At 41.2% G+C, this 26,767-nt stretch overlaps 1 protein-coding gene across 1 annotated transcript in view; it reads right to left on the bottom strand.

Moving 5' to 3' along the window:
• The window catches only part of ICE1 (interactor of little elongation complex ELL subunit 1), a 99,162-nt gene that overhangs the window by 2,776 nt on the left and 69,619 nt on the right, over positions 1–26,767 (bottom strand). The window contains exons 16-20 of the mRNA XM_073678503.1: positions 25,255–25,423; positions 22,935–23,095; positions 19,817–20,007; positions 10,005–10,111; positions 7,105–7,203 (exon numbers count right to left, since the gene is read on the bottom strand). Of these exons, the coding sequence (XP_073534604.1) occupies positions 7,105–7,203; positions 10,005–10,111; positions 19,817–20,007; positions 22,935–23,095; positions 25,255–25,423 (727 nt within the window). The remainder of the gene's footprint in view (positions 1–7,104; positions 7,204–10,004; positions 10,112–19,816; positions 20,008–22,934; positions 23,096–25,254; positions 25,424–26,767) is intronic.

The following is a 26,767-nucleotide window of genomic DNA, read 5'->3' as shown; positions in this document are numbered from 1 at the left end:
ACTGCGCTGGTCACTCCATTACAGATAGAATACCAGCTGCCTGCTTCTTCCCTAAATAGTTCATGCATAATTTGGAGGTGTGCTGTGGTTCATTGTCCTGTTGTAGGATGAAATTGGCTCCAATCAAGCGCTGTCCGCAGGGTATGGCATGGCGTTGCAAAATGGAGTGATAGCCTTCCTTATTTAAAATCCCATTTACCTTATACAAATCTCATCTCCCACTTTACCAGCACCAAAGCAACCCCAGACCATCACATTACCTCCACCATGCTTGACAGATGGCGTCAGGCACTCTTACAGCATCTTTTCAGTTGTTCTGCGTCTCACAAATGTTCTTCTGTGTAATTCAAACACCTCAAACTTGGATTCATCTGTCCATAAAACTTTTTTCCGATCTTCCTCTGTCCAATGTCTGTGTTATTTTGCCCATATTAATCTTTTCCTTTTATTAGCCAGTCTCAGATATGGCTTTTTCTTTGCCACTTTGCCCTGAAGGCCAACATCCCGGAGTCGCCTCTTCACTGTAGACGTTGACACTGGCGTTTCGCGTGTACTGTTTAATGAAGCTGCCAGTTGAGGAGCTGTGAGGAGTCGATTTCTCAAACTAGAGACTCTAATGTACTTGTCTTGTTGCTCAGTTGTGCAGCGGGGCCTCCCACTTCTCTTTCTACTCTGGTTAGAGCCTGTTTGTGCTCTCCTCTGAAGGGAGTAGCACACACCCTTGTAGGAAATCTGCAGTTTCTTGGCAATTTCTCGCATGGAATAGCCTTCATTTCTAAGAACAAGAATAGACTGTCGAGTTTCACATGAAAGTTCTCTTTTTCTGGTCATTTTGAGAGTTTCATAGAACAAACAAACGTAATGCTCCAGATTCTCAACTAGCTCAAAAGGAAGGTCAATTTTATAGCTTCTCAAATCAGCCAAACCGTTTTCAGCTGGGCTAACATACTTGTGCAAGGGTTTTCTAAACATCCATTAGCCTTCTTTTACAGTTAGCAAACACAATGTACCATTAAAACACTGGAGTGGTGGTTGTTGAAAATGGGCCTCTATACACCTATGTAGATATTGCAATAAAAACAAGACGTTTGCAGCTAGAATAGTCATTTACCACATTATCAATGTATAGAGTGTATTTCTGATTCATTTAATGTTAGCTTCATTGAAAAAAAAATGTGCTTTTCTTTCAAAAATAATGACATTTCTAAATGACTCCAAACTTTTTAACGGTAGTGTAAATGTTTGGCCCCACCACGGTGCACACATCACACCGAGTACCTGTACTTTGTTTGAACAGTCATTCTGTGATGACAGTCCCTTTAAAGAGGACCTTTAACTATATTTAATTTAAAGTGAGGACCTACAGTGAGTACGGAAAGTATTCAGACCCCTTTCAATTTTTCACTCTTTGTTTCATTGCAGCCATTTGGTAAATTCTAAAAAGTTAATTTTTTTTTCTCATTAAAGTACACTCTGCACCCCATCTTGACTAAAAAAAAACAGACGCAGAAATTTTTGCAAATTTATTAAAAAAGAAAAACTGAAATATCCCATGGTCATAAGTATTCAGACCCTTTGCTCAGTATTGAGTAGAAGCACCCTTTTGAGCTAGTACAGCCATGAGTCTTCTTGGGAATGATTCTACAAGTTTTTCACACCTGGATTTGGGGATCCTCTGCCATTCTTCCTTGCAGATCCTCTCCAGTTCCATCAGGTTGGATGGTGAACTTTGGTGGACAGCCATTTTCAGGTCTCTCCAGAGATGCTCAATTGGGTTTAGGTCAGGACTTTGGCCGGGCCAGTCAAGAATGGTCACAGAGTTGTTCTGAAGCCAATCATTTGTTATTTTAGCTGTGTGCTAAGGGTCCTTGGCCGAAGGTTCACCTTCCAACAAAACAAGTCTGAAGTCCTGAGCACGCTGGAAGAGGTTTTCATCCAGGAAATTTCTGTACTTGGCAGCATTCATGTTTCCTTCAATAGTAACCAGTCATCCTGTCACTGCAGCTGAAAAACACCCTCATAGCATGATGCTGCCACCAAGTTTCACTGTTGGGATTGTATTGGTCAGGTGATCAGCAGTGCCTGGCTTTCTCCACACATACCGCTTAGAATTATCACCAAAAAGTTCCATCTTCGTCTCATCAGACCAGAGAATCTTATTTCTCATAGTCTGGGAGTCCTTCATGTGTTTTTGAGCATACTCTATATGGGCTTTCATATGTCTTGCACTGAGAAGAGGCTTCTGTTGGGCCACTCTGTCACAAAGGCCCGACTTGTGGAGGGCTGCAGTGATAGTTGACTTTGTGGAACTTTCTCCCTATTGCATCTCTGGAGCTCAGCCACAGTGATCTTGGGGTTCTTCTTTACCTCTCTCACCAAGGCTCTTCTCCCACGATTGCTCAGTTTGGCTGGACGACAAGGTCTAGGAAGACTTCTGGTGGTCCCAAACTTCTTCCATTTAAGGATTATAGAGGCCACTGTGCTCTTAGGAACCTTGAGTAATGCAGAAATTCTTTTATAACCTTGGCCAGATCTGTGCCTTGCCACAATTCTGTCTCTGAGCTCCTTGGGCAGTTCCTTAGAGCTCATGATTCTCATTTGGTCTGACATGCACTGTGAGCTGTGAGGTCTTATATAGACATGTGTGTGCCTTTCCAAATCAGGTCCTATCAGTTTAATTAAACACAGCTGGACTCCAATGAAGGAGTAGAACCATCGCAAGGAGGCTCACAAGGAAATGGACAGCATGTGACTTAAATATGAGTGTCCGATACTTATGACCATGTGATATTTCAATGTTTCTTTTTTAATAAATTTGAAAAAATTTTTACATTTTTTTTTCAGTCAAGATGGGGTGCAGAGTGTACTTCAATGAGAAAAAAATAAACTTTTTAGAATTTACCAAATGGCAGCAATAAAACAAAGAGTGAAAAATTTAAAAGGGGTCTGAATACTTTCTTTTTCTACGCCTATCCATTCAAAAGTTATGCCCCCTGTAAATAAAGATGCAAATTATCCCTTCAACTAATTGGGAGTATACCACATAATTTCTGTTATAGAGAAAGAAAAACAACTGTCCACAGAGAAGTTCTGTGATACAAGCTCAGTTGGACAAAAGGGAAAGTTTTGCATATTCTGCTCTACTGAGGGGTGGAGGAATTAAAGGGGCCATAACTTTGTAATGAAGGGACACACCAAAGAAAAACTGTTCCAGAACCAATGGAAAAGGTGCAATTGGAGAAGGTAGTCTGTTGAATTAAAAAAAATCAACAGAAAGGTCATCTTTAACCCCTTTACCCCCAAGGGTGGTTTGAACGTTAATGACCGGGCCAATTTTTACAATTCTGACCACTGTCACTTTATGAGGCAATTACTCTGGAACGCTTCAACAGATCCTGCTGACTCTGAGATTGTTTTTTCGTGACATATTGTACTGCATGATAGTGGTTACATTTCTTCGATATCACTTGCGTTTATTTGTGAAAAAAATGGAAATTTGGCGAAAATTTAGGAAATTTTTCAATTTTCAAAATTTGAATTTTTATGCCCTTAAATCAGAGAGATGTCACACAAAATAGTAAATAAATAACATTTCCCACATGTCTACTTTATATCAGCACAATTTTGGAACCAAAATTTTTTTTTATTAGGGAGATTTCGCATTTTTAAAACAAAATTTACAGAACAATTTTTTTTAGGGACCACATCACATTTGAAGTCACTTTGAGGAGTCTTTATGACAGAAAATACCCAAAAGTGACACCATTCTAAAAACTGCACCCCTCAAAGTGCTGAAAACCACATTCAAGAACTTTATTAACCCTTCAGGTGCTTCACAGGAATTTTTGGAATGTGGAAGAAAAAAATGAACATTTAACTTTTTTCACAAAAATGTTACTTTAGACCCAATTTTTTTTTTATTTTCGCAGGGGTAACAGGAAAAAATGGACCCCAAAATTTGTTGTGCAATTTCCCCTGAGCACGCAGATACCCCATACGTGGGGAAAAAACACTGTTTGAGCGCACGGCAGAGCTCGGAAGAGAAGGAGCGTCATTTGACTTTTTGAATGTAAAATTTGCTTGAATAATTAGCGGACGTCATGTTGCATTTGGGGAGCCCCTGATGTGCCTAAACAGTGGAAATCCCCCACAAGTGACATCATTTTGGAAACTAGACCCCTCAGGGAACTTATCTAGATGTAGGGTGTGCACCTTGAACCCCCAGGTGCTTCACAGAAGTTTAGAACATTGAGCCGTAAAAATAACATTTTCACATTTTTTCCACAAAAATGTTTTTCAGCCCCCAATTTTGCATTTTCATAAGGGTAACAGAAGAAATTGCACCATGCAGTTTGTTGTGCAATTTCTCCTGAGTAAGCAGATACCCCATATGTGGGGGAAAACCACTGTTTGGGCGCACGGCAGGGTTCGGAAGGGAAGGAGCGCCATTTGACTTTTTGAATGTAAAATTTACTTGAATACTTAGCGGATGTGCCCCTGATGTGCCTAAACAGTGGAAAAACCCCACAACTGACACCATTTTGGAAACTATACTCCTCAGGGAACTTCTCGAGATGCGTGGTGTGCACCCGTGAAAATAAAAAAAAATCAAACTTTTTCCACAAAAATAATGTTTTAGCCACAATTTTTTTTATTTTCACAAGGGTAAGAGGAGAAAATGGACCCCAAACAATGTTGTGCAATTTCTCCTGAGTACGCCAATACCACATATGTGAGGAAAATACAGTGTTTGGGCACACGGCAGAGTTCAGAAGGGAAGGAGCATTGTGTGACTTTTTGAACGCAAAATTGGCCGGAATTGAGAGCGGACGCCATGTCGCGTTTGGAGAGCCCCTGATGTGCCTGAACAGTGGAAACCCCCCCACAAGTGACCCCATTTTGGAAACTACACCCCTCAAGGATTTTATCAAGGGGTATAGTGAACATTTTGAATCCAGAGGTACGACACAGAATTTGATAACATTAGGTCATCATATTGAATAAGTTGTCATTAGTCTTGAGCGCAAGTGCTCGCTACTTGAGTTAGCATCGGGTACTCAGGTATGCACCATGGATCGTGGGTGCTCGAGTGACATGCTCGAGTCCCCGCTAGCATGTTTCATGGTTATTAGACGCCCCAAAAAAACCATGCGGGGATCACTCGTGCACGGCAGGCAATCCCTGCGAGTTTTTTTGGCCACGAAGCATATGGGACAGAGACTCAAGCATGTCACTTGAGCACCCGCAATACTCAGTGCATTCCTGAGCACCCTATGCAAACTCAAGTAGCGGGCACTTGCGCTCAACACTAGTCGCCATATTGTCATTTTTTTTTTTTACTTTTGCAAAAAATCCCAACCCCATCACAACCCTAGCGTTTATTTTTTACGGCGTTCCTCGTGCGGTATAAGTGATTAGCCGACTTTATTCTTCGGGTCGGTGCGATTACAGCGATACCAGAATCATATCGGGTTTTTATGATTGACAGCTGTCACATACTAAAAGACGCTTTTTTTTTGCAAAATCTAGTTATTGCATCGCCATATTTAGAGAGCTATAATTTTTCCATATTTTGGCCTACAGTCATGTGACAGCTTGTTTTTTGCGGGATGAGTTGACGTTTTTATTGATGCCATTTTCAGGCACTTGATATTTTTTAATTGCTTTCTATTCAGATTTTTGGGAGGCACAATAAACAAAAAACAGCAATTCCAGAATTTTTTTTTATGCTTTTTTTTTTTTTTATGCTGTTCCGCGTGTGGCAAAATTGATAAGGCAGCGTTATTCTTCGGGTCAGTACGTTTACAGCGGTACCACATCTATATTGCTTTTCTATGTTTTGGCGCTTTTACACAATAAAAGCTATTTTATAGAAAAAAAATATTTTTTTGCATCGCTTTATTCTGAGAGCTATAACTTTTTTATTTTTCGGCTGATGGAGCTGTATGGCAGCTTGTTTTTTGCGGGACAAGATGACGTTTTCAGCGGTACCATTTTTATTTATATTCGTCTTTTTAATCGTGTGTTATTTCATTTTTTGCTTGGCGGTATGATGATAAAGCATTGTTTTTTGCTTTGTTTTTTATTTATTACCGTGTTCACTAAAGGGGTTAACTAGTGGGACAGTTTTATAGGTCAGGTCGTTCCGGATGCGGCGATACCAAATAGGTGTACTTTTATAGGTTTTTTTTTTTTTTCATAATAATATTTATTGATGGGTACATTATATTTTTATTTTTGGTGGATTATTATTACTTTTTTTAAATATTTTTACAATTTTTGTTTTTCATTTTTTAACACTTTTTGGACTTTTATTCTGTGTCCCACTCTGGGACTTTCACTTTTTTTTTTCTGATCGCCTGTATAGCACAGGAATGCAGCACCATTCCTGTGCTATACAGGCTGTCAGTGCTGCACAGGGAGAAGATAGTTTGGTCATGCACTGCGTATGACCAAAGAATCTTCCTGCTGTCTGGTGACCCGGATGTTGTCATGACAACATCGGGTCATCGTGGCAACATCCGGGAAGCCGCGGCAGACAGCGCTGGAGGCCGGAAGAGGAGGTGAGTATTCCGATCACCTCCCCTTGCCACCACAATGCTGCAATCGACTTCGATCGCAGCATTGAGGGGGTTAAGGTGCCGGGAGCCGTGCGGGACCGCTCCCTGCACATAGTACCGGGTGTCAGCTGACACCCGGCGGCGATCGCCCTGCACCGCTTGTGTGCGGGCGCGATTGCCATATGACCTAATAGTACGTCATTGGTCCTATCGGCCCAGGTCACCAAGACATACTACTAGGTCATACGTCAGAAAGGGGTTAAGGATGGGTTCAGATGGCCATATAAAAAATATGGACTAATCATGTTCACAAAATACAGAAGTGACTGGCTCTGTGTGCTGGTTTGAATTGTCAGCATCTGTAGGACCAGCCTTCTCACTACCTGCACTATAATAGTACTTGTGCTCTGGATACAATTGGTCCATGTGTTGTACGTGAAGGGTACCGTTGTGCAGACGGACTACACGCAAGCTTAAAAAACATCCCTCTGAGTTAGGATTGAGATATGATCCATGGCTCCTTAAGACACATCTACAAGCTTACCTTCTTCATGTGCGTGCTGGATGAATGTAATAATAACAGACGTGATGTTCTTAACAGCAGTTGTAAATCCGTCTTTCAAACCCATCTGACACAAACGTCCTTAAAAATAAATGAAAATTCAAATAAACTGATGCAAATGAAACCATGCAAAAGGTATACTAAATGATGCGGACTGCAATATAATTGGGTGGGATGTGTCCAATATTAGTTTTTTAATTGGTCTTACAAGGAATCAAAACAGATTTTCCAAAAGGTTGTTCTACTGAAAAACTCTGTTAAGTTACTACAAATGCTTTTGTAGGAATTATCTTTGGGAAGAGAAGAAAAAATGAAAACTAGTGTGCTAAGCTTGCCAGCATGAATAGATTAAGATGAAGTGCGAGCAGTTAAGAATGGGTTGTCCAGCAGTGGACAACGTAAATAAAAAAAACCCGGTATTCTTGCCTCCTGGACTGGGGCCGTTCACAAATTGTAGGGCTGTGTCCCCTGGCGGTCACGTAACACTTATGTCACGTGACTGCTGCAATCGATTAGCTGCCACTGATCTCCTTCAGCATAAGCAGTAAAGGCTACAGCCAATCAGTGACTACTAAGGAATACAGAAGAATATTATGATGCAATCACATTAAGATGGACTGTGGAGTTGGTAAAACAAGAGGTGTTTACTATTGGACAACCATTTAAACACATTTTATCACCAGTATCTTAAAAGATTTTATTACACCCTTGTCCACATTTCTGAAAACCCAAAAAGGAAAGTCTTTGGCTCCTACTGATAAATGGCAAGTGCACACAATGTACTTGAGTGTACAATGAAATTCTGGGGGTTAAAAAGGAAAAAAAACACAAAGAAGGACCTCTGAAAACCATAAACTTTAGGCTGGGTGCTCACGATGCGTTTTTTAAGCGTTTCCGCAGCGGCAAAAACGCTGCAGAAAAGCTTAAAAAACGCTTGGTAGAAGGCCTGCCATGTTCCCCAATGATAATTCACATGTGCTGTGCACATGCTGCGGAAATTTCCGCTGCGGATTATCATTGCGGAAAAAAAAGCAGCACTACCAATTATTTTACGGAAGCGCTGCGTTTTCACCGCCACTGACTTGAATTGGAACGCATGTAATCCGCATCACTGGATCTGTACATGCGGATTACATGTGTTTCAATGTGCGGATGGTACCCGGGTGTGGAGGACAGGAGACTCTCCTCCGGACCCGGGTACCATAGAACCTGTAAAAAAAGGAAAAGCAAGCCAGGACGGAGCGAAGCAAGACTCCGGCGGCCATCAGAAGGTAAGTATAGATTTTTTTTTTTTTAATTTTTACCATTCTTTACGGTCACACTATATAAATCCATGCTGTTTGCATGGATTTATATAGTGTGACCAAGTTGACAAGCACTTTCCAAGTGATGCTAAAATCGCTTGGAAAAGCGCTTGTCAACCCGCATGCGGAAAGCAAGTGAAGAAAGCTTCACTTCTGCATGTCCCTGGCAGGAAAAACGCATGTACAATTCGCATGCGTTTTTTCAGCCAGGGAGATGCAGAAACGCTCAAGAAAAAATCCGCAGCATTTCTGCATCGTGGGCACATAGCCTTAAGTGAAAAGTAACAGTTGACAAGAAAAGATAGGAGAGTAGAAGGTAAGCTACATGATATCCATAGTAACAATCTTTATTGATAAATAGTATTAAAAATACATAGTCAAATAATCACAGAAATCCTCAGGATCATTTGAAAGAGGGAAAGGATGAAACAGACAAAAAAAATCAGCACAAAGGGACACATGTAGTAGTTCTATATAAGAATTATTATCATTTCCCATTGGTAAGATTACCTATAATAAGGAGATGAATGAGGTCATGAACATTATAGTTCAAATATGATCTAGTGACAGTGGTCCATCACACTCCCCTTGAGAAAGCATCCAGTGTGCGAAACGCACGTCGGGGCGTTATATTCGGCACGGGACCATACTCAGTGACAATCCTTATGGGTAAGTTTTTTCATCTTGATAGGAGCAACTTCTGGTCACTGCCCTTTTCGAAGGCTTGAACATTTTTCATCATTTAGATGCTCTGCTCTAATACGTTACTGATCTATGTGACCACTGTCACTAGATCATATTTGAACTATAATGTTATATGTTTATGACATCATTCATCTCCTTATTATAGGTAATCTTACCAATGGGAACTGATAATTCTTATATAGAACTACTACATGTGTCCCTTTGTGCTGATTTTTTTTGTCTGTTTCATCCTTTCCCTCTTTCAAATGATCCTGAGGATTTCTGTGATTATTTGACGATGTATTTTTAATACTATTTATCAATAAAGATTGTTACTTTTTCATTTGTTAGTGGATTTTGGAATTTTTCCAAGTTTAGGTTTTGTGAGTGGAGATCCACTACATAGTTTTTGTCTATGTTAATCTAATGGGGAGATATGATTTGTTTATCTCTAGCCAGTATATATTATTTATATCTTTGGAATAGCTTTTTGCATGATATCCATAGTCCAGTAATCATCAACTCAAACATCAACACTGGGTCCCCTTCATTCTCAGGATCGGTGTAGGCCCCAAAAATGAGAGCAACAGCAATCAAAGCAATGGCATATTCTAAGAATGTGCTATCACTTTATAAGATGGGGAAAAACTGGGTGGGATGTATATCCCTTTTGTGCTTTTGATCCTCATCCCCATTATATTTAATCTGATATAATTCTGTTGGTGTTCACTCAAAAAAAGGTAAAAAAACAAAAAACAAGAAAACATAAAAAGAATGTTTAATAATGAAGTACAATTCCACTCACTTGGTTTGCAAGTTAAAACAATACATGTTTTCTAAAGGCCACAGCAGAAAGACAGACCATTTTTTTAATGACTATCTACGAAGACTTACCAACAAGACGAAGCACAGTAGCGATAATAATGTCTGGGACAAATTGAATAGTCAAGTTGCCCTTCTTCCGTTTCACCCACTTATCCAATATCGGCCAAAGTTCTTTACTAAGAAACAGCACAGATTAAAGACATTACATTTAGTTCTGATTTAGGCACGCTAAACATTGTTACACCTCTCACACTGAAAATCTGATGTTAGGAGTCATGAGGTCATAAAAAATACATATATCTGCAGAAACTGAATATAAGTAGCCAAAACGTTCATAGATATTTAAAGAAAACCAGTCAGCACATTTTTATATATAAAAACAGTAGTATGACTGTCTAGACCAGTGTTTCCCAACTCCAGTCCTTAAGGCTCACCAACAGGTCATGTTTTCAGGATTTCCTTAGTATTGCATGAGCAATAATTCCATCACCTGTGCAATACTAAGGAAATCCTGAAAACATGACATGCTGGTGAGCCTTGAGGAGTTGGGAAACACTGGTCTGGGCACTGGTTAAAAAAACTAGTGAAGTAGCCATATACAAATCAGGATGGCATGGGCAAGGGGATGTGTGAGGAGTGTCAATGCACTTCTACAGCTTCTGTCAAGCGCAATGGAAAACCCCCCAGTGCATTTAATTGTCATATGACTCATTACTGCCTCATCAGATCTTAAATAGATAAAAAAGGTAACCTTCTCATTGGGGGACAAGACGCTATCTATATACAGCCATACCAGTACTTCCATATGTGAAAATGCACTAATGATAAGTTTCCAAAATAAATGGAAAATGTAAAATACAATTTTTTTTTACAATAGGAGCAAGTGGGGGTCCAATGCATTAACCCCTTAGTGAAGGAGCCAATTTTGACTTTTCTGACCAGGCCAAATTTTTGAAATCTGACCAGTGTCACTTTATGAGGTAGTAACTCCGGAACCCTTCAACGGATCCTAGTGAATCGGAGACTTTTTTCCATGACATATTGTACTTCATGTTAGTGGTAAATTTTGGTTGATATGATTTGCGTATATTTATGTCCTTAAATCAGATATAACACATCTGTGTTATACAACAGTTATATAACACAAAATAATTAACAAACAACATTTCTCATATATGTGCTTTACATCAGCATAATTTTTTTTCATCAATTTCTCATTTTTTCCAATTTTTTTTTTTTAGGGACCACATCACATTTGAAGTGACTTTGGGGGGCCTACATGAGAGAAAATACCCCAAAAGTGACACAATTCTAAATACTGCAACCCTCAAAGTCCTCAAAACCACATTCAAGAAGTTTATTAAAACCTTCAGTTTTACTTTTTTTTTTTTTCACAAAAATTTTACTTTAGCCCCAAATGTTTTTACTTTCACAAGGGTAACAGGAGAAAATGAACCCCAAAATTTGTTGAGCAATTTCTCCTGAGTTTGCGGATACCCAATATGTGGAAGAGAACTGTTTTACTGTTTTAGTGCATGGCATGGCTTGGAAGGGAAGGAGCGCCATTTGACTTTTTGGATGCAAAATTTGCTGGAATAATTAGCGGACGCCATGTCTCATTTGGAGAGCCCCTTATGTGCCTAAACTGTGGAAATCCCCCACAAATTACACCATTTTGCAAACTAGACCCCTCAAAAAAATTATCAAGATTTGTGGTGAGCATCTTGAACCCCTAGGTGCTTCATAGAAGTTTAGAATGTAGAGCCTAGAAAAAAAACAAAAAAGAAAAAAAAACATTTTTCCCACAAAAATGTAACAGGAGAAATGGAACAAAAATTGTGCAATTTCTCCTGAGTATGCTGATACCACATACGTGGGGAAAAACTACTGTTTAGGTATAAGGCAGGGATTGGAAGGGAAGAAGCGCCATTTGACTTTTTGAATGCAAAATTTGCTGTAATCATTAGCAGACGCCATGTTGCGCTTAGAGAGCCTCTGATGTGCCTAAACAGTGAAATCCCCCCAGAAGTGACATCATTTTGAAAACTAGACCCCTCCCCCTCATGTATCTAAATGTATGGCGAGCACCTTGAACCCACAGGTGCTTCACAAAAGTTTATAATGTTGAACTGTAAAGATGAAAAAAATTATTTTCCCACAAAAATGTTGGTTTTGCCCCAAATTTTGATTTTCACAAGGGTAATGGAGCAAAATGGACCTTACAATTTGTTGTGCAATTTCTCTTGAGTACACAGATACCCCATTTGTGGTCAAAAACTACTTTTGAGGCACAGTGCAAAGCTCAGAAGGGAAGAAGCGCCATATTGGAGTTCATATTTTGATGGAATGGTTTGAGGGTGCCATGTCACACTGGCAGAGCGCCTGAGGTGTCAGAACAGCAGAAACCCCCCCATAAGTGATGTCATTTTTACAAACTACACTCAATGAATTAATCTAGGGTTGTAGTTAGCATGTTGACAGATGTACCTCACAGAAATTTATACCATTGGGCGGTGAAGAAAAAAAATAATATTTTTAACGCTAAAATGCTGTTTAAGCACCAAATTTTTATAAGGGATAATAGGAAAAAATGGACCTCTCACGTTGTGCAATTTCGCCAAAACCCTGTAAATCGGAAACTACTTTTGAGGCACCGTGCAAAACTCAGAAGGGAAGGAGCACCATAATTTAGTGCAGATTTCACTGTTAGGTTATATGCCCACGATGCAGAAATGCTCCGGAATTTTCTTGAGCGTTTCTGCATCTCCCTGGCAGAAAAAACGCATGCGGATTTTACATGCGTTTTTCAGCCAGGGACAAGCGTTTGTCACACGTTTTGCACATGCGATTTGGCATGTGGGTTGTCAAGCGCTTTCCAAGCGATTTTAGCATCACTTGGAAAAGTGCTTGACAACTTGGTCACACTATGTAAATCCATGCAACCGGCAAGGATTTTATATAGTGGGACCAAGTTAGTTAAAAAAGAGAATAAAAATGGTAAAAAAAGAAAAAAAAAAAAAAACCATTATACTCACTTTCCGATGGCCTCTGGTCTCCTCAGTGGCCCGCGGTGGTGTAGAAGGACCTTCCATGACGTCATTTAGTCATGTGACAGGTCACACGGCCGCCGACGTCACATGACTGAATGACGTCATGGAAGGTTCTTTTACACCATCGCGAGCCACCGGGGACCCAAGACGTACCGGATAGAAGACCACAGGCCATCAGAAGGTGAGTATAATGTTTTTTTGTTTTTTTTTTTACAGGTACCCGGGTCTGGATGAGAGTCTCCTCTTCTCCAGACCCGGGTACCATAAGCACATTGAATCGCTTAATATCTGCATGTGCACATGTAGTCACATGCGGATATTAAGAGATTCAATGCAGGTCAATGGGGCAAAAACGCAGCGCTTACGCAAAATAATTGGTAGTGCTGCGGATTTTTCCGCAATGATAATCCGCAGCATGTGCACAGCACATGTGGATTATCATTGGGGGAACATTGCAGACCTTCTACCAAGTGTTTTTTAAGTGTTTATGTGGCGGAATTGCCGCTGCGGAAATGCTTAAAAAACGCATAGTGGGCACACAGCCTTATGGTTTGTGGGTGCCATGACCCACTGGGAGAGTGGATTCTGAGGGGCCTATATATTGGAAACTTTCCAAAAGTGATACCATTTTAAAAAACGCACCCTTCAAACATTGTTAAACAGTTGTCGGGAAATTTTTTTAACCCTTCAGTTGCAACACAGGAATTAAAAGCAAAGGGGAATGAATAAAAAAATAAAAAAAATGTTACCTCCAAAATCTTGATTTAGCCCCAAATTTCTCACTTGTAAAGCCCCTAAGGCACCCAACCAGCAGAAACCCCCCACAACTGACCCCATTTTAGAAAATACACCCCTCAAAGATTTTATCCAGGGGTATAGTGAGGATTTTGAATCCAAAGGTACTACACAGAATTTGATAACATTAGGTCATCATATTGCATATGCCGTCATTCGTGTTGAGTGCCAAGTGTTCGCTACTCGAGTTTGCATTGGGTGCTCGGGTATGCACCGAATCTCACGGATGCTCAAGCCCCCACCCTGAATGTTTTGTGGCTGTTAGACACCCAAAAAAAAAAAACATGCGGTGATTGCCAATCTACTCCTTCATACAGATCTTCTCCAGATCTTTCAGGTTTTGCGGCTGTCACTGGGCATCTGAGTTTCAGCTCCCTCCAAAGATTTTCTATTGGGTTCAGGTCTGGAGACTGGCTATGTCACTCCAAAACCTTGAAATGCTTCTTATGGAGCCACTCCTTTGTTGCCCTAGCTGTGTGTTTCAGGGCACTGTCATGTTGGAAGACCCAGCCACGACCCATCTTCAATGTGCTTACTGAAGGAAAGAGGTTGTTAGCCAAGATCTCACGATACTTGACCCCATCCATCCTCCCTTTAATATGGTGCAGTTGTCCTGTCCCCTTTGCAGAAAAGCACCCCTCCAAAGTATGTTTCCCCCACCATGCTTCACGGTTGGGATGGTGTTCTTGCGGTTGAACTTCTCCTTCTTCCTCCAAACACTGAGTGGAGTGGATAGCAAAAAGTTCTATTTTGGTCTCATCTGATCCCATGACCTTCTCCCATACCTCCTGTGGATCATCTAGATGGTCATTGGCGAAACTCAAACGTGTCTGGACAGGGGGGACCTTGCGTGCCCTGCAGGATTTTAATCTATGACGGTGTAGTGTGTGACTAACGGTAATGTTTGAGACTGTGGTCCCAGCTCTTTTCAGGTCATTGACCAGGTCCTCCTGTGTAGTTCTGGGCTGATTCCTGATCTCTCTCTGAATAATGCTTACCCCACGAGGCGAGAGTTTGTATGGAGCCCCAGATTGAGGAAGATTGACAGTCATCTTGTGTTTCTTCCATTTTCTAATAATTGCACCAAGAGTTGTTGCCTTCTCATCAAACTGCTTGCCTTTTGTCCTGTAGCCCAGAGGTCCCCAACCGCCGGTCCGCGGACCAGGACCGGGCCGTTGGGGTTTTTCAGCCGGTCCGCGGGGAGAGGGGGCCCCTCCAGCCTCCAGCAGGGCCGCCATCAGGGCATGACTGCCCTGACTCCAGTATGGGGCCCGGCCGGTAGGAGCCCCCTCGGAGCCCCCCTCTTGTGCGTCTCTCTCCTCATGGGGCCCCCGGCCGCATGCTAAGCGCCGGGTCCGGAACATCTTAGCGCTGCGCTGCTGCGGCAGCACCTTCATGATTCCCCTGACTTCCGGTCATGTGACGGCGCCGTCACATGGCCGGAAGTCAGGAGAACCTGGTGTCAGCGATTTGGACGAGCGCCAGGATTCTGCAGGGATCGCATGGGGGTAAGTATAACAAGTTTTATTTTTTTTTAAATACAATTAACTAGGAGTGGGGGGAATGGGAGATGCACATGGGGGGAGGGGAGAGATGAGAGATGCACATGGGGGAGGGGAGAGATGAGAGATCCACATGGGGGGGAGGGGAGAGATGAGAGATGCACATGGGGGAGGGGAGAGATGAGAGATCCACATGGGGGGGAGGGGAGAGATGAGAGATGCACATGGGGGAGGGGAGAGATGAGAGATGCACATGGGGGAGGGGAGAGATGAGAGATCCACATGGGGGGGGGAGGGGAGAGATGAGAGATGCACATGGGGGGGGAGGGGAGAGATGAGAGATGCACATGGGGGGGGAGGGGAGAGATGAGAGATGCACATGGGGGAGGGGAGAGATGAGAGATCCACATGGGGGGGAGGGGAGAGATGAGAGATCCACATGGGGGGGAGGGGAGAGATGAGAGATGCACATGGGGGGGAGGGGAGAGATGAGAGATGCACATGGGGGGAGGGGAGAGATGAGAGATGCACATGGGGGGAGGGGAGAGATGAGAGATGCACATGGGGGGAGGGGAGAGATGAGAGATGCACATGGGGGGGAGGGGAGAGATGAGAGATGCACATGGGGGGAGGGGAGAGATGAGAGATGCACGGGGGGGTGAGAGATGCACGGGGGGGATGAGAGATGCACGGAGGGGGATGAGAGATGCACGGAGGGGGATGAGAGATGCACGGAGGGGGATGAGAGATGCACGGAGGGGGATGAGAGATGCACGGAGGGGGATGAGAGATGCACGGGGGTGAGCGATGCACATGGGGGGGTTATGTTTACATAACTTTGTTGCCTTATGAAGGGCGGGGGGGCCCCCAAAAATTTCTTGCACAGGGGCCCACTACAGTCTGTGTCCGCCCCTGGGATGACGTAAATGCAGCTGAACAGCAGCTGTCAGGACAGCTGCCCTGTCCTGCTGCAGGGCGTGATGGGGCCTCAGTGATGCGGCTCCTGGCACAGCACATTATGTGGGGCTCCTGGCATAGCTCCTGGTGGGGACCTGGTCTACACTATATGATAAGTATGCACTAAACTCCAAATCCCTCCATTACCCCGCCCCCATATGACCAAAGCCCCGCCCACCCCACCCCCTCCTTGCTGGGCCATGGAAAAATGATCTTGCTTCAAGCCGGTCCCTGGTGCAAAAAAGGTTGGGGACCACTGCTGTAGCCCATCCCTTATTTCATGCAATAAAATGTAATTTAATTATTTAAAAATCATACAAATGTGATTTTCTGGATTTCTGTCTCTCACAGTTGAAGTGTACCTACAATAAAAATTACATACCTCAACATTCTTTGTAGGTGGGAAAACTTGCAAAACTGGCAGTGTATCAAATACTTATTTTCCCACTTTATATAGATTTTTTTTATGTTGGCTACAATCACAAAAAAAAAGTAATTCTTGCATCACCATATTTTGAGAGCTATAGTTTTTCTATTTTTCCGCTGACAAAGTCACGTGAAGGCTTGTTTTTTGTGGGATGAATTGGACCTTTCATTGGTACCATTTTTTGGCACAATATTTTTGATCACTTTCTATTCTAATTTTTGCAAAATTAGCAAAAAAAACCAAAACAATTTAGTAATAGTTTCTCTTTTTTTATGCTGTTCACTGTGTGGTAAAAGTGATAATACAACTTTATTCTTCAGGTCAGTACAATTACAGTGCAAATACCACATTTATATTTTTTTATGTTTTGTTGCTTTTACACAATGATAGTTGTAATAATAGTTCTATAAAAAAAACTATTTGAGACTTTTTTTTACAATGTTAACTGAAAGGGTTAAATAATGAGACAGTTTAATAAATCAGGTTGTTATGGACGGGGCGATACCAAATGTGTACTTTTTTCATTTAATTTTGATTTCACATAAATATGCGTATTTATTGGCATAATATTTTTTGGACGATTTTTTGTTAGTGTGCTACATTTTTATTAAAAAATTGACTGTGACGATACAGCCTATAATCTTAATTAGCCAGACGATTAGATTTGTTACTCCAAGAGAAATACACTTTTGTGTTTAAATTAACTTGTATACGTTTGTGTATTTTTAAAGGACAGACCGATATTTGTACAACCCTGATTGCTGTCTCCTCTTGGCTAGGTGAACAATGTTGTTTGTTACTAAGCTAATTACATATTATACTAAGTCAGCTGAAAGTTCATTTACAATAGCCCCTGTGATACCAACTATGTCAATAGATTAGCTCAAACAATGGTTGCTGAGTCCTGTGAGTAATGCCCTCCCTAACCCCTTTACCTGTGAATGTGTACTTGCACAGACAACTGTAACTATTTTTAAGGGACATGTGCTTCTGTAGCAGTCAGACTTGGACAGAGAGTCAGAAAGACTTTACAAAGAGAATGAGAGACATCCTTGAGGAAAGTAGATGGATTGCATGGCGGCTCCATACAAAGACACAGATTTGGATTCTACATGATTCCGGACTAAGGGTATCGGCCCTGACTGGAAAGATACAGATCTTAACCATCAGAGGAACCATAGATACTTTTGGGGAGACCAGGTTGGGACGATGAAGTCACCTGACCCCATGGATATGTTGTTTGGGGTTGCCAGGAGGGACCCACCAGTCACCTGGAACCCATGGAGACATTCAGAGAAGCCAGATAGGGACCAGACGGTCATCTGGCCACATGGAAACTCTCGGAGCGGCCAGGATGGGGACTCTCGGGTCTCCTGGCCTTGTACCTCGATGGACTGCTAATTTCCTAAGCTTGCTGCTATCTTCTCTCTGTGGGGGCCCGCCAGAAGCGGGAGGCCACTGGTTGAGGTAGTTGGCCCTGGAAGTCCCAAAGTCGCAGCTGTTCTATCCCAGGTGGGCGGAAGGGTGAGACTGTGTAATGTTGTACCATCTTGGGTACTTGCTGGGACTGTTCTGTGTGTTTATTGTCCGCTTTGTGGTTCAATAAAGTATTGCCACGCTGTTTCAACCTCACCCTGTGTTGTCTGAGTGGCGTTAACGCCCACGGAAGACCCAGTGCCTTCACATTAACTTTTTTTTTTTAAATGTCGTTCCTCTATAGGACGTCAACTTTTACTACTTTGAGAACTGTTGTAACGCATGTATTGCAATTCATTATAGCGGTCGTAGTTACACTGACAAAATGCCTTTTAGACATACTTCAGGCATGGTCTAACAGGCCACCGTAGCTGGCAGACCCAGTGGTCATCACTTGACCTCCGGTTGACATGACTGCCATTGGCAGCTTGCAATTACGTTGCGGTGGTGCCGATCAGTTGGGAGAGTGATCCCCCTCCCTCTCCTTCTAAATGCTGTGATTCCTACGGATTTCAGCATTTAGTGGATTGAATAGCCTGGGACAGTGTGGGCGCCGCCTCTGGCTGTGACAGCCGGAGCTCGGCTATCACTTAAGCTGAGCTCCTGGTGGCGACTGTGCAGGCACAGCTGATAGTCATGCCGCAACTGTACGTCAAAATGTGGGAACCCCTTCCCGATAATGACGTTCAGTTACGTCATATGTCGCGAATAGGTTAAAATGAGCTTATTTTGTGGGACAAGCCCTTTAACTACTTTACAATTACCAAATTTGCAAATGCCCAAATCACTGACATGGAAAGTGACTTACCAATTAATAATATATACTAAAAATTAGGCCTTTTTAATTTTCTTCATCTCTGCTGTGCAGCTTTTGGCTTGAACTGTTATGCTGAGCGACAGCTCAGAAGACTGGCATCACAGCACTCTTCTCAATTTAAGAAATCACTGGCATAACAGTCAGCATGTGTGCAGTGGTCACTGTGCTAATAGAGATTGAAGGACGGACATCATGAACTGTCAAATAAGTGACCCGGTAGCATGGGCCTCCAGCCTCAACCACAGGATAACGTAACCCAACCAATAGTTAATTTAGATTAACAGTTTTGGGGCTTATTAAATTTAATTTATAAACCTTTCTGATACGCAAGATGAATCTTTCTTCAGAAGCTATATTCTTTACATTAGGTTTCATTGAAAAAAGGCTAATAGATACCAGTGATACAAGGAAAAGTGAGTTTATACACACCAACATATACTCTGCCTTGAGAAAGTTCTTATCCCTAAACAGCCTTCAAGCACCAATATGTAAATGGGTTGTCCACTACTAGGACAACCCCTTTTTGATCTAAATGTTTGACCCTAATAAAAGAGTGAAAGAGCAGCCACAGCCCTGAATTCCTCTTCATGTTCAATTCGTATTAAGGTGGGGATAGTAACGCCAGTGCTGATCAGGCGCAGGGCTCTCGTGTCATAACCGCACGAGAGCCCCGGGAACGTGAGTGCCAACACTGCTGGAACAGCGTCGGCACGGGAGGCGAGAATAAGCATTTTTTATTTTATCGGGGCCAAGCGTGGGGTATGAGAAAAGGTTGTCCGAGTAGAGGACAACTTCTTTAATTCATCCTGTGCATACAAGCCATGAAACAGTATTATGAGAGAGAGAAGCTTTTGTACCTTATTACATTTTCATGGGTCCAAAGCCATTTATGGTAGCTGCACAAAAGATCAACAGTGAACACATATTCCCAGACACTGTCTGTCAAATCCTCTCCATACTTCTCACTCTGATTAAATTTGACATCAGGATAAAGCTGAATTGCCATAAGAACACTGCTCAGAAGGACGCTTGTGTTCATAGGTGGACACTGCAAAAAAACAAAAAAAAAACAAGTTGCGGGACTTCCAGTTTTTACGATCGTCCTTTCTTGACCTTTTAATGGCTGACAATGCGTCTTCTACGCAATGTTCAAATTGTTTGACAAAATGAATGAAAAAGGGATTGTGTTATGTTGTTAAATGCGTAAAATTGTAAAATGCTTGTAAAGACAAGTAACCTTGAAATTTACAGCTTTATGAAAAATTCTCTGTTCAGGAATGGAGGGATTTTTAATTTTATAGTTTACTGTTCATTGTCTAGGTTACTGGCCACCTTTGCAGTGTCAGAAGCTGGAAAGGTAACATTCTATACAACACAGGAATTAGATAGCTGTAAAATGAGTGTTCCTGTATGCCTTACATAATTGTTTAAAGTAGACAAGCTAACACTTGCATTTGGCTTGATGTACTGTTGACACCCATCTCAAGATAGTCTTGTTTTAAAAACAAGATTGCGAGATTTAAAACAAGACCAATGTGCCTCCCTGAAAAGATGTATGAGATATATCCAAGTCAAAGAAAGTGTTAAGAATGCACAGCCATTTCAGTCTCACCTTACCAACTGTATTTATAGTGCAAAATGTCCCATTGTAACTATTTGTGATACTAACCAGATCTGGGGACACAAGTGCAAAGCAGGTACAGAAGTCTGCCAAAATTTTTATATATAGCCTGGAGCAATGTCATCATTGCGGCGTGACGAATGTGATGTAGCATCAGGCCTGCAAACCAGAAGAGGCGCCACCAAGGAAGCCAGCACGTATTCCCTCTTCCACGCAGTAGAATTATAAATATAGCGATTGTATTATGGAGTATGCTCCAACATGGAAATCTTTTGTATATATGTGAGCATTTATGTCTTGTATTTGAGTCATCCATTTAAACATCCCATAGACATACAGTATATCCATATGGATACACAAAAAAAAAAGTTATCTTTTTATACCCATCTAGATGTACAAAAAGTGAAATTGTAAATTTATTTTACTTGATATAACTGGGAATATTTCTCAGATATGAGTGTGTCTAAATATAAATGCATAATATTATATATATATATATATATATATATATATATATATATATATATATATATATATATATATATATATATATATATATATATATATATATATATATATATATATATATATATACACATACACATATATACAATCACACACACACACAGTGGGGGAAAAAAATATTTAGTTAGCCACCAATTGTGCAAGTTCTCCCACTTAAAAAGAATTCCTTTCCAAATCAGACAATGTGATTTTTCAGGATTTGTTTTCTCATTTTGTATCTCATAGCTGAGGTCTAACTATGATGTCAATTACAGGCCTCTCTCATCTTTATAAGTGGGAGAACTTGCATAATTGGAGGCTGACTAAATACTTTTTTCCCCACTGTATATTATATATATATATATTTTCATTTCAAAGATTTTTAATTTGTTACTACTTTTGTCAGATTCAAGTTATTTATGTGACCATTGTAGGTTTTTCTTTTATTAAACGAGGGGTACGAACAAGAGTGAGAGTGTGTGAGTGTGTGAGTGAGTGAGAGAGTGAGAGTGAGTGAGAGAGTGAGAGAGTGAGAGAGTGAGTGAGTGAGTGAGTGAGTGAGTGAGTGAGTGAGAGTGAGAGTGAGTGAGTGAGTGAGTGAGTGAGTGAGAGTGAGAGTGAGTGTGTGTGTATGTATGTATGTATGTATGTATGTATGTATGTATGTATGTATGTATGTATGTATGTATGTATGTATGTATGTATGTATGTACAGACCAAAAGTTTGGACACACCTCATTTAAAGATTTTTCTGTATTTTCATGACTGTGAAAATTGTACATTCACACTGAAGGCATCAAAACTATGAATTAACACATGTGGAATTATATACTTAACAAAAAAGTGTGAAACAACTGAAAATAGGTCTTATATTCTAGGTTCTTCAAAGTAGCCACCTTTTGCTTTGATGACTGCTTTGCACACTCTTGGCATTCTCTTGATGAGCTTCAAAAGGTAGTCACCGGAAATGGTCTTCCAACAATCTTGAAGGAGTTCCCAGAGATGCTTAGCACTTGTTGGCCCTTTTGCCTTCACTCTGCGGTCCAGCTCACCCCAAACCATCTCGATTGGGTTCAGGTTCAAGATTGCTGGAAAACCATTTCCGGTGACTACCTCTTGAAGCTCATCAAGAGAATGCCAAGAGTGTGCAAAGCAGTCATCAAAGCAAAAGGTGGCTACTTTGAAGACCCTAGAATATAAGACATATTTTCAGTTGTTTCACACTTTTTTGTTAAGTATATAATTCCACATGTGTTAATTCATAGTTTTGATGCCTACAGTGTGAATGTACAATTTTCATAGTCATGAAAATACAGAAAAATCTTTAAATGAGAAGGTGTGTCCAAACTTTTGGTCTGTACTGTATATATCAGGAAAATCATACTGAGGGGAGAATAGAAGAGATGTAAAGGTTGAAGCTGGGGAAAGTACGCTTTCTAAGAAACAGACAGGTGAAATATAGCAACTTGGAGACCGTGCACATTGGACAGGTGTGATGAACAGTACTACAGTACTCGAGGATAGGAGAGGTACCACAGTGATATTCCAGCACTGAAGTAGTGGCTACGTGGAGCAGTGCAAGAGCAGAATCCTGGCAGAGTAGGGGGCACAGAGGAGTACAGGAGCATAGGCAGGGCGGCACTGGCTGTGGGCATGAGGAGTGCAGTTAGAAAACAGCCCAGGAAGCTGCCTGAACTGAAAAAGGAGCAGGTACCAAGAAACTGGAGCTGGCGAAGGTAGAATAACAAAAATACACATTGTGGAGGCCTTTTTCATTACAATCCACCACAGAATTACTTACAAATAAAAATGAAAATTGCATTCAGGTGTTGGAAAACCCTTTTAATTACCTTTTCCCAATTCAGGTAAGCACTCAGACAAGAACAAACATCTTCTTTTGCCAAGATTTTAAGGACTGCCTGAATTGCTTTACTGACCACTCCGTGCAGGGACAATATATCACTCCATGAACTAATAATAAATAGGAGCAGTTTATCGGGATCTGGAAAATCTAAAATAGAAAGGGAAAAAAGAATGAACGCCATGTAGAGAATAGAATAATCTGCAACATGTGGGGTCTGCTAGGTACAGAGGAGCTGCTAGGCCCAAGCAGACAGATCAACCCTGATACTAATGACAGGACAGAGGCTGGTAACAAAAGCTCCCAATAAAATACATTTTATTACATAATGAAAAAAAAACCCCACCCATGTTGGCTAGCTATACCACTGTAAAAACCTGAAAAAATTAGCTGGTTATTGTAAAATGTAAGCAGCACAAAAAAAAACAAAAAACAGGAGAACAAAAATAACTTTTCTATAGTGGCATCAAAAAAAGTATTGTCATGAATTACACAGTAATTTTTAAGTACCCACAAACATTGCTGAAAAATAATGTTTCTTCTGCATGAAAAGACTTTATACAACACGTCACTGAAAAAAATCAAAGATATGGCTGCTAGAATGTAGAGAGGAAAAAACTAAGGTAATGGGAATGGTATGCTGCTGGCTCAGAAGCTACATATTACACAGCAGGGGTCGACTTCTCAATCAGAGATGCTGACCTCAACCCTTGTTTAACACCTTAGATACTGTGATCAATAGAAACTGCAGCATTTATGCAGTTAAACAAAGGAAGGGTATTCCCTTTGTCACCCCACAAAGATTGTGGATTGTCAATGGACTGTCACAGAAGCCAAAGACTTTATGAAGGCCCCTAGTCTGTCACCCTAAGGCTGGGTGCCCACTATGCATTTTTGCGGCGGGATTTCCGCAACGAAAAATCGCTTGGCAATATGCGCCCCATGGTCCCCAATGATAATCCGCATGTGCTGTGCACATGCGGCGGAAATTTCCGCTGTGGATCATTGCGGAAAAATAAGCAGCATGTCCATTAATTTTGCGGACAGGCAGCGTTATCGCCACCTTTGACTTGCATTGGACCTCGTGACATCCACATCACTGCATCTGCACATGCGGATATCACACGGTTCAATATGTGGATGGTACCCGGGTCTGGAGAAGAGGAGACTCTCCTCCAGACCCAGGTACCATAGAACCTGTTAAAAAAATAATTTAAAATAAAGATTATATTTACCTTCCGATGGCTCCCGGCCTCCTCAGCGAAGCGTCTGGTCTGTTGTATGGGTCGCGGTGGTGTGAAGGACCTGCCATGACGTCATTTAGTCATGTGACAGGTCACGCGACCGCTGACGTCGGCGCGTGACCTGTCACATGACTCAATGACGTCACCGCAGGTCCTTAAACACCACCGCGACCGATACAACAGACCGGACGCAGCGGAGAAAACACCGGGGGCCATCGGAAGGCGAGTATAATCTTTATTTTTTACCATTCTTATTCTTTTTTCTTAACTATTACTTGGTCACGCTATATAAATCCATGCTGATTGCATGGATTTATATAGTGTGACCAAGTTGTCAAGCACTTTTCCAAGTGATGCTAAAATCGCTTGGAAAAGCGCTTGATAACCCACATGCAAAAACGCTTGACAAACGCTTCTACCTGGCAGGAAAAATGCATGTAAAATCCGCAAGCGTTTTTCCTGCCAGGGAGAAGCGGAAAAAATATCCAGCATTTCTGCATCATGTGCACTTAGCCTAATAATTATAAGCAGCCCTGCCATGCCATTACTGTATTGTACAATCCAATGTTTAAGTTAACTAGCAGTAGAAAAAAAATACATTACATTTACAAATAAACATTAAAAATAAGTCATGTATAATTTTTCCACCTAAGTAAATGTAAACAATATAATATTTTTTTTTTCGTACTAAACACTACACTTCATCCCATATAAGTTTAGAACAAATTATACACACACACACACTATCATTTTTCCAATATTCAACTAAAGATACAAGTCCCAAATAAATAACAAAATCAGCCCTTGTGGTGAAATTAGTTACTAGCCGAGATGATCGGAGTCTGTTATTATGGGGGGCAACTGCCGATCATGTGAACTGTGGGTCCAAAAGACTCAGTGACACTGTGGCTGTCTCTTTCCACTAAGTGCCATATAGGCTGCAAAATAGAAAAGCTGTCAACTGCCTCAGAAAGGCAAGCTCCCAACCACTTTCTAGTGAAGAAATAGATTTATAGCAAGCAACACAACACCACCACAATTTACAAGTTATAAAATAGAACCTACCTTCTTTAATTATGCTATAGCAAAGAATTCGTGCTCTTTCAATGTCTCCAAGCTGACGACACAAACCCACATATACTCTGCATAGAGCCTGAAGATATGCACGTTTCAATGACTTCTTTCCGGTGTTAATTTTTTTTAAAAGAACATGTAAAAAGGAGTCAGCTAAATCCTAATAAATAAATAAAAAATAATCAGAAACATTACTGTTAATAAGAAAACACAATACAGATTAAAAAAAAGCAGATACAAAGTGTTAACTCGGACACATTATCAAAATTAGGATCTTAAAAGGGGCCTTCCCATCTCCAAGATCCTATCTCAATATGTAGTATGTGTAATAATAAAATTAGCAAATACATCAAATTAGAAACATGGTACCATTCTTCTGATTCGCTATGTTGCTTACCACATGTGCAGGGCACTACAGTAACTTAGGTATCCATGGTTACAACCACTCATATAGTGATAGTTGTTAGTGGTCATAACGATGGATACATAAACTACTGTAATGCCCTGCACATGGGGTAAGTGACAGACAAATCAGAAGAAAGATACTACATTTCTAATTGGAGGTACTTGCTAATATTATTAAACCTACTACATATTGGGAAAGGATAACAATGCTATGTGTCGTGATTTTTGCTCTGTGCACCCCTGCTCAGAGTCATTATTACAATAAAGAGGCACTAGGGGTAATCATTATAAGGAGACACACTGGGGGGGGGTAGTTATTACAGGGGAAGCATAAGAAGCATTATTATTGTTTTAAGAAAGCACAGGGGTGTTTGTATTATAAGGAGTAATGTGGTTATTAATATTATAAGGGGTCAAGGGGGATTATTATTACATGAGGCACATGGGGACATTACTTTTATAGGGTGCTGTATAACGAAGGAGGCAAAAGGGAGCATCTTTACGGTGTAGGGGAAGAGAGATTGCACTACTATTGTGTGGGGCGCAGAGAGAAGCTACTATTACTGTACAGTGCACAGAGGAGACATTATTACAGTTTAGGGCACTGGTCATAGCACTACATAGTTTTGTAAAGGTGGGGAATGTGAGGTGGTGCTGGAAAAGCAATAAGCCAAAGATATCGCTAGGTTTCATTTTGCAAGAACGAGTTATGGATGGAAGAAGTGGTCAAGGCATTGTGCAGAATGACATTTGTGAGAACCTATGCAGTATACCCACATACGGTACTCAGAGTACTGGTGTAAAACAGATATTACTATTATATTGCCAGTGTATGGTGACAGTATCAGTCCTAGTACAAGGGTTTTGGTTAATGATCGGTATGGGGATATCACTACTGTAAATGCTGGTATGGACGGGTGGTACTTGTCTATTATATTGCAATTTTATTATTGTGGTATTTTTGTTAAATCTTATAGCGGTATTATTGGAACTATAGGTCTTCTAGTAAATCTTGATTTCCTCCAGGCAGGGTAATATTAGTAAGAGACCCCAATCTGGGGAGGCGACAGCATGGGCCTGTGTGCTTTGCAATGCCGGT

Source organism: Phyllobates terribilis, unplaced genomic scaffold (assembly GCF_046119375.1).
Source record: "Phyllobates terribilis strain yellow unplaced genomic scaffold, ASM4611937v1 Scaffold_4__5_contigs__length_816908805, whole genome shotgun sequence".
NCBI lineage: Eukaryota > Metazoa > Chordata > Amphibia > Anura > Dendrobatidae > Phyllobates > Phyllobates terribilis.
The sequence above is the reverse complement of the archived record's forward strand: the minus strand, read 5'-3'. Positions and strand labels throughout refer to the sequence as shown.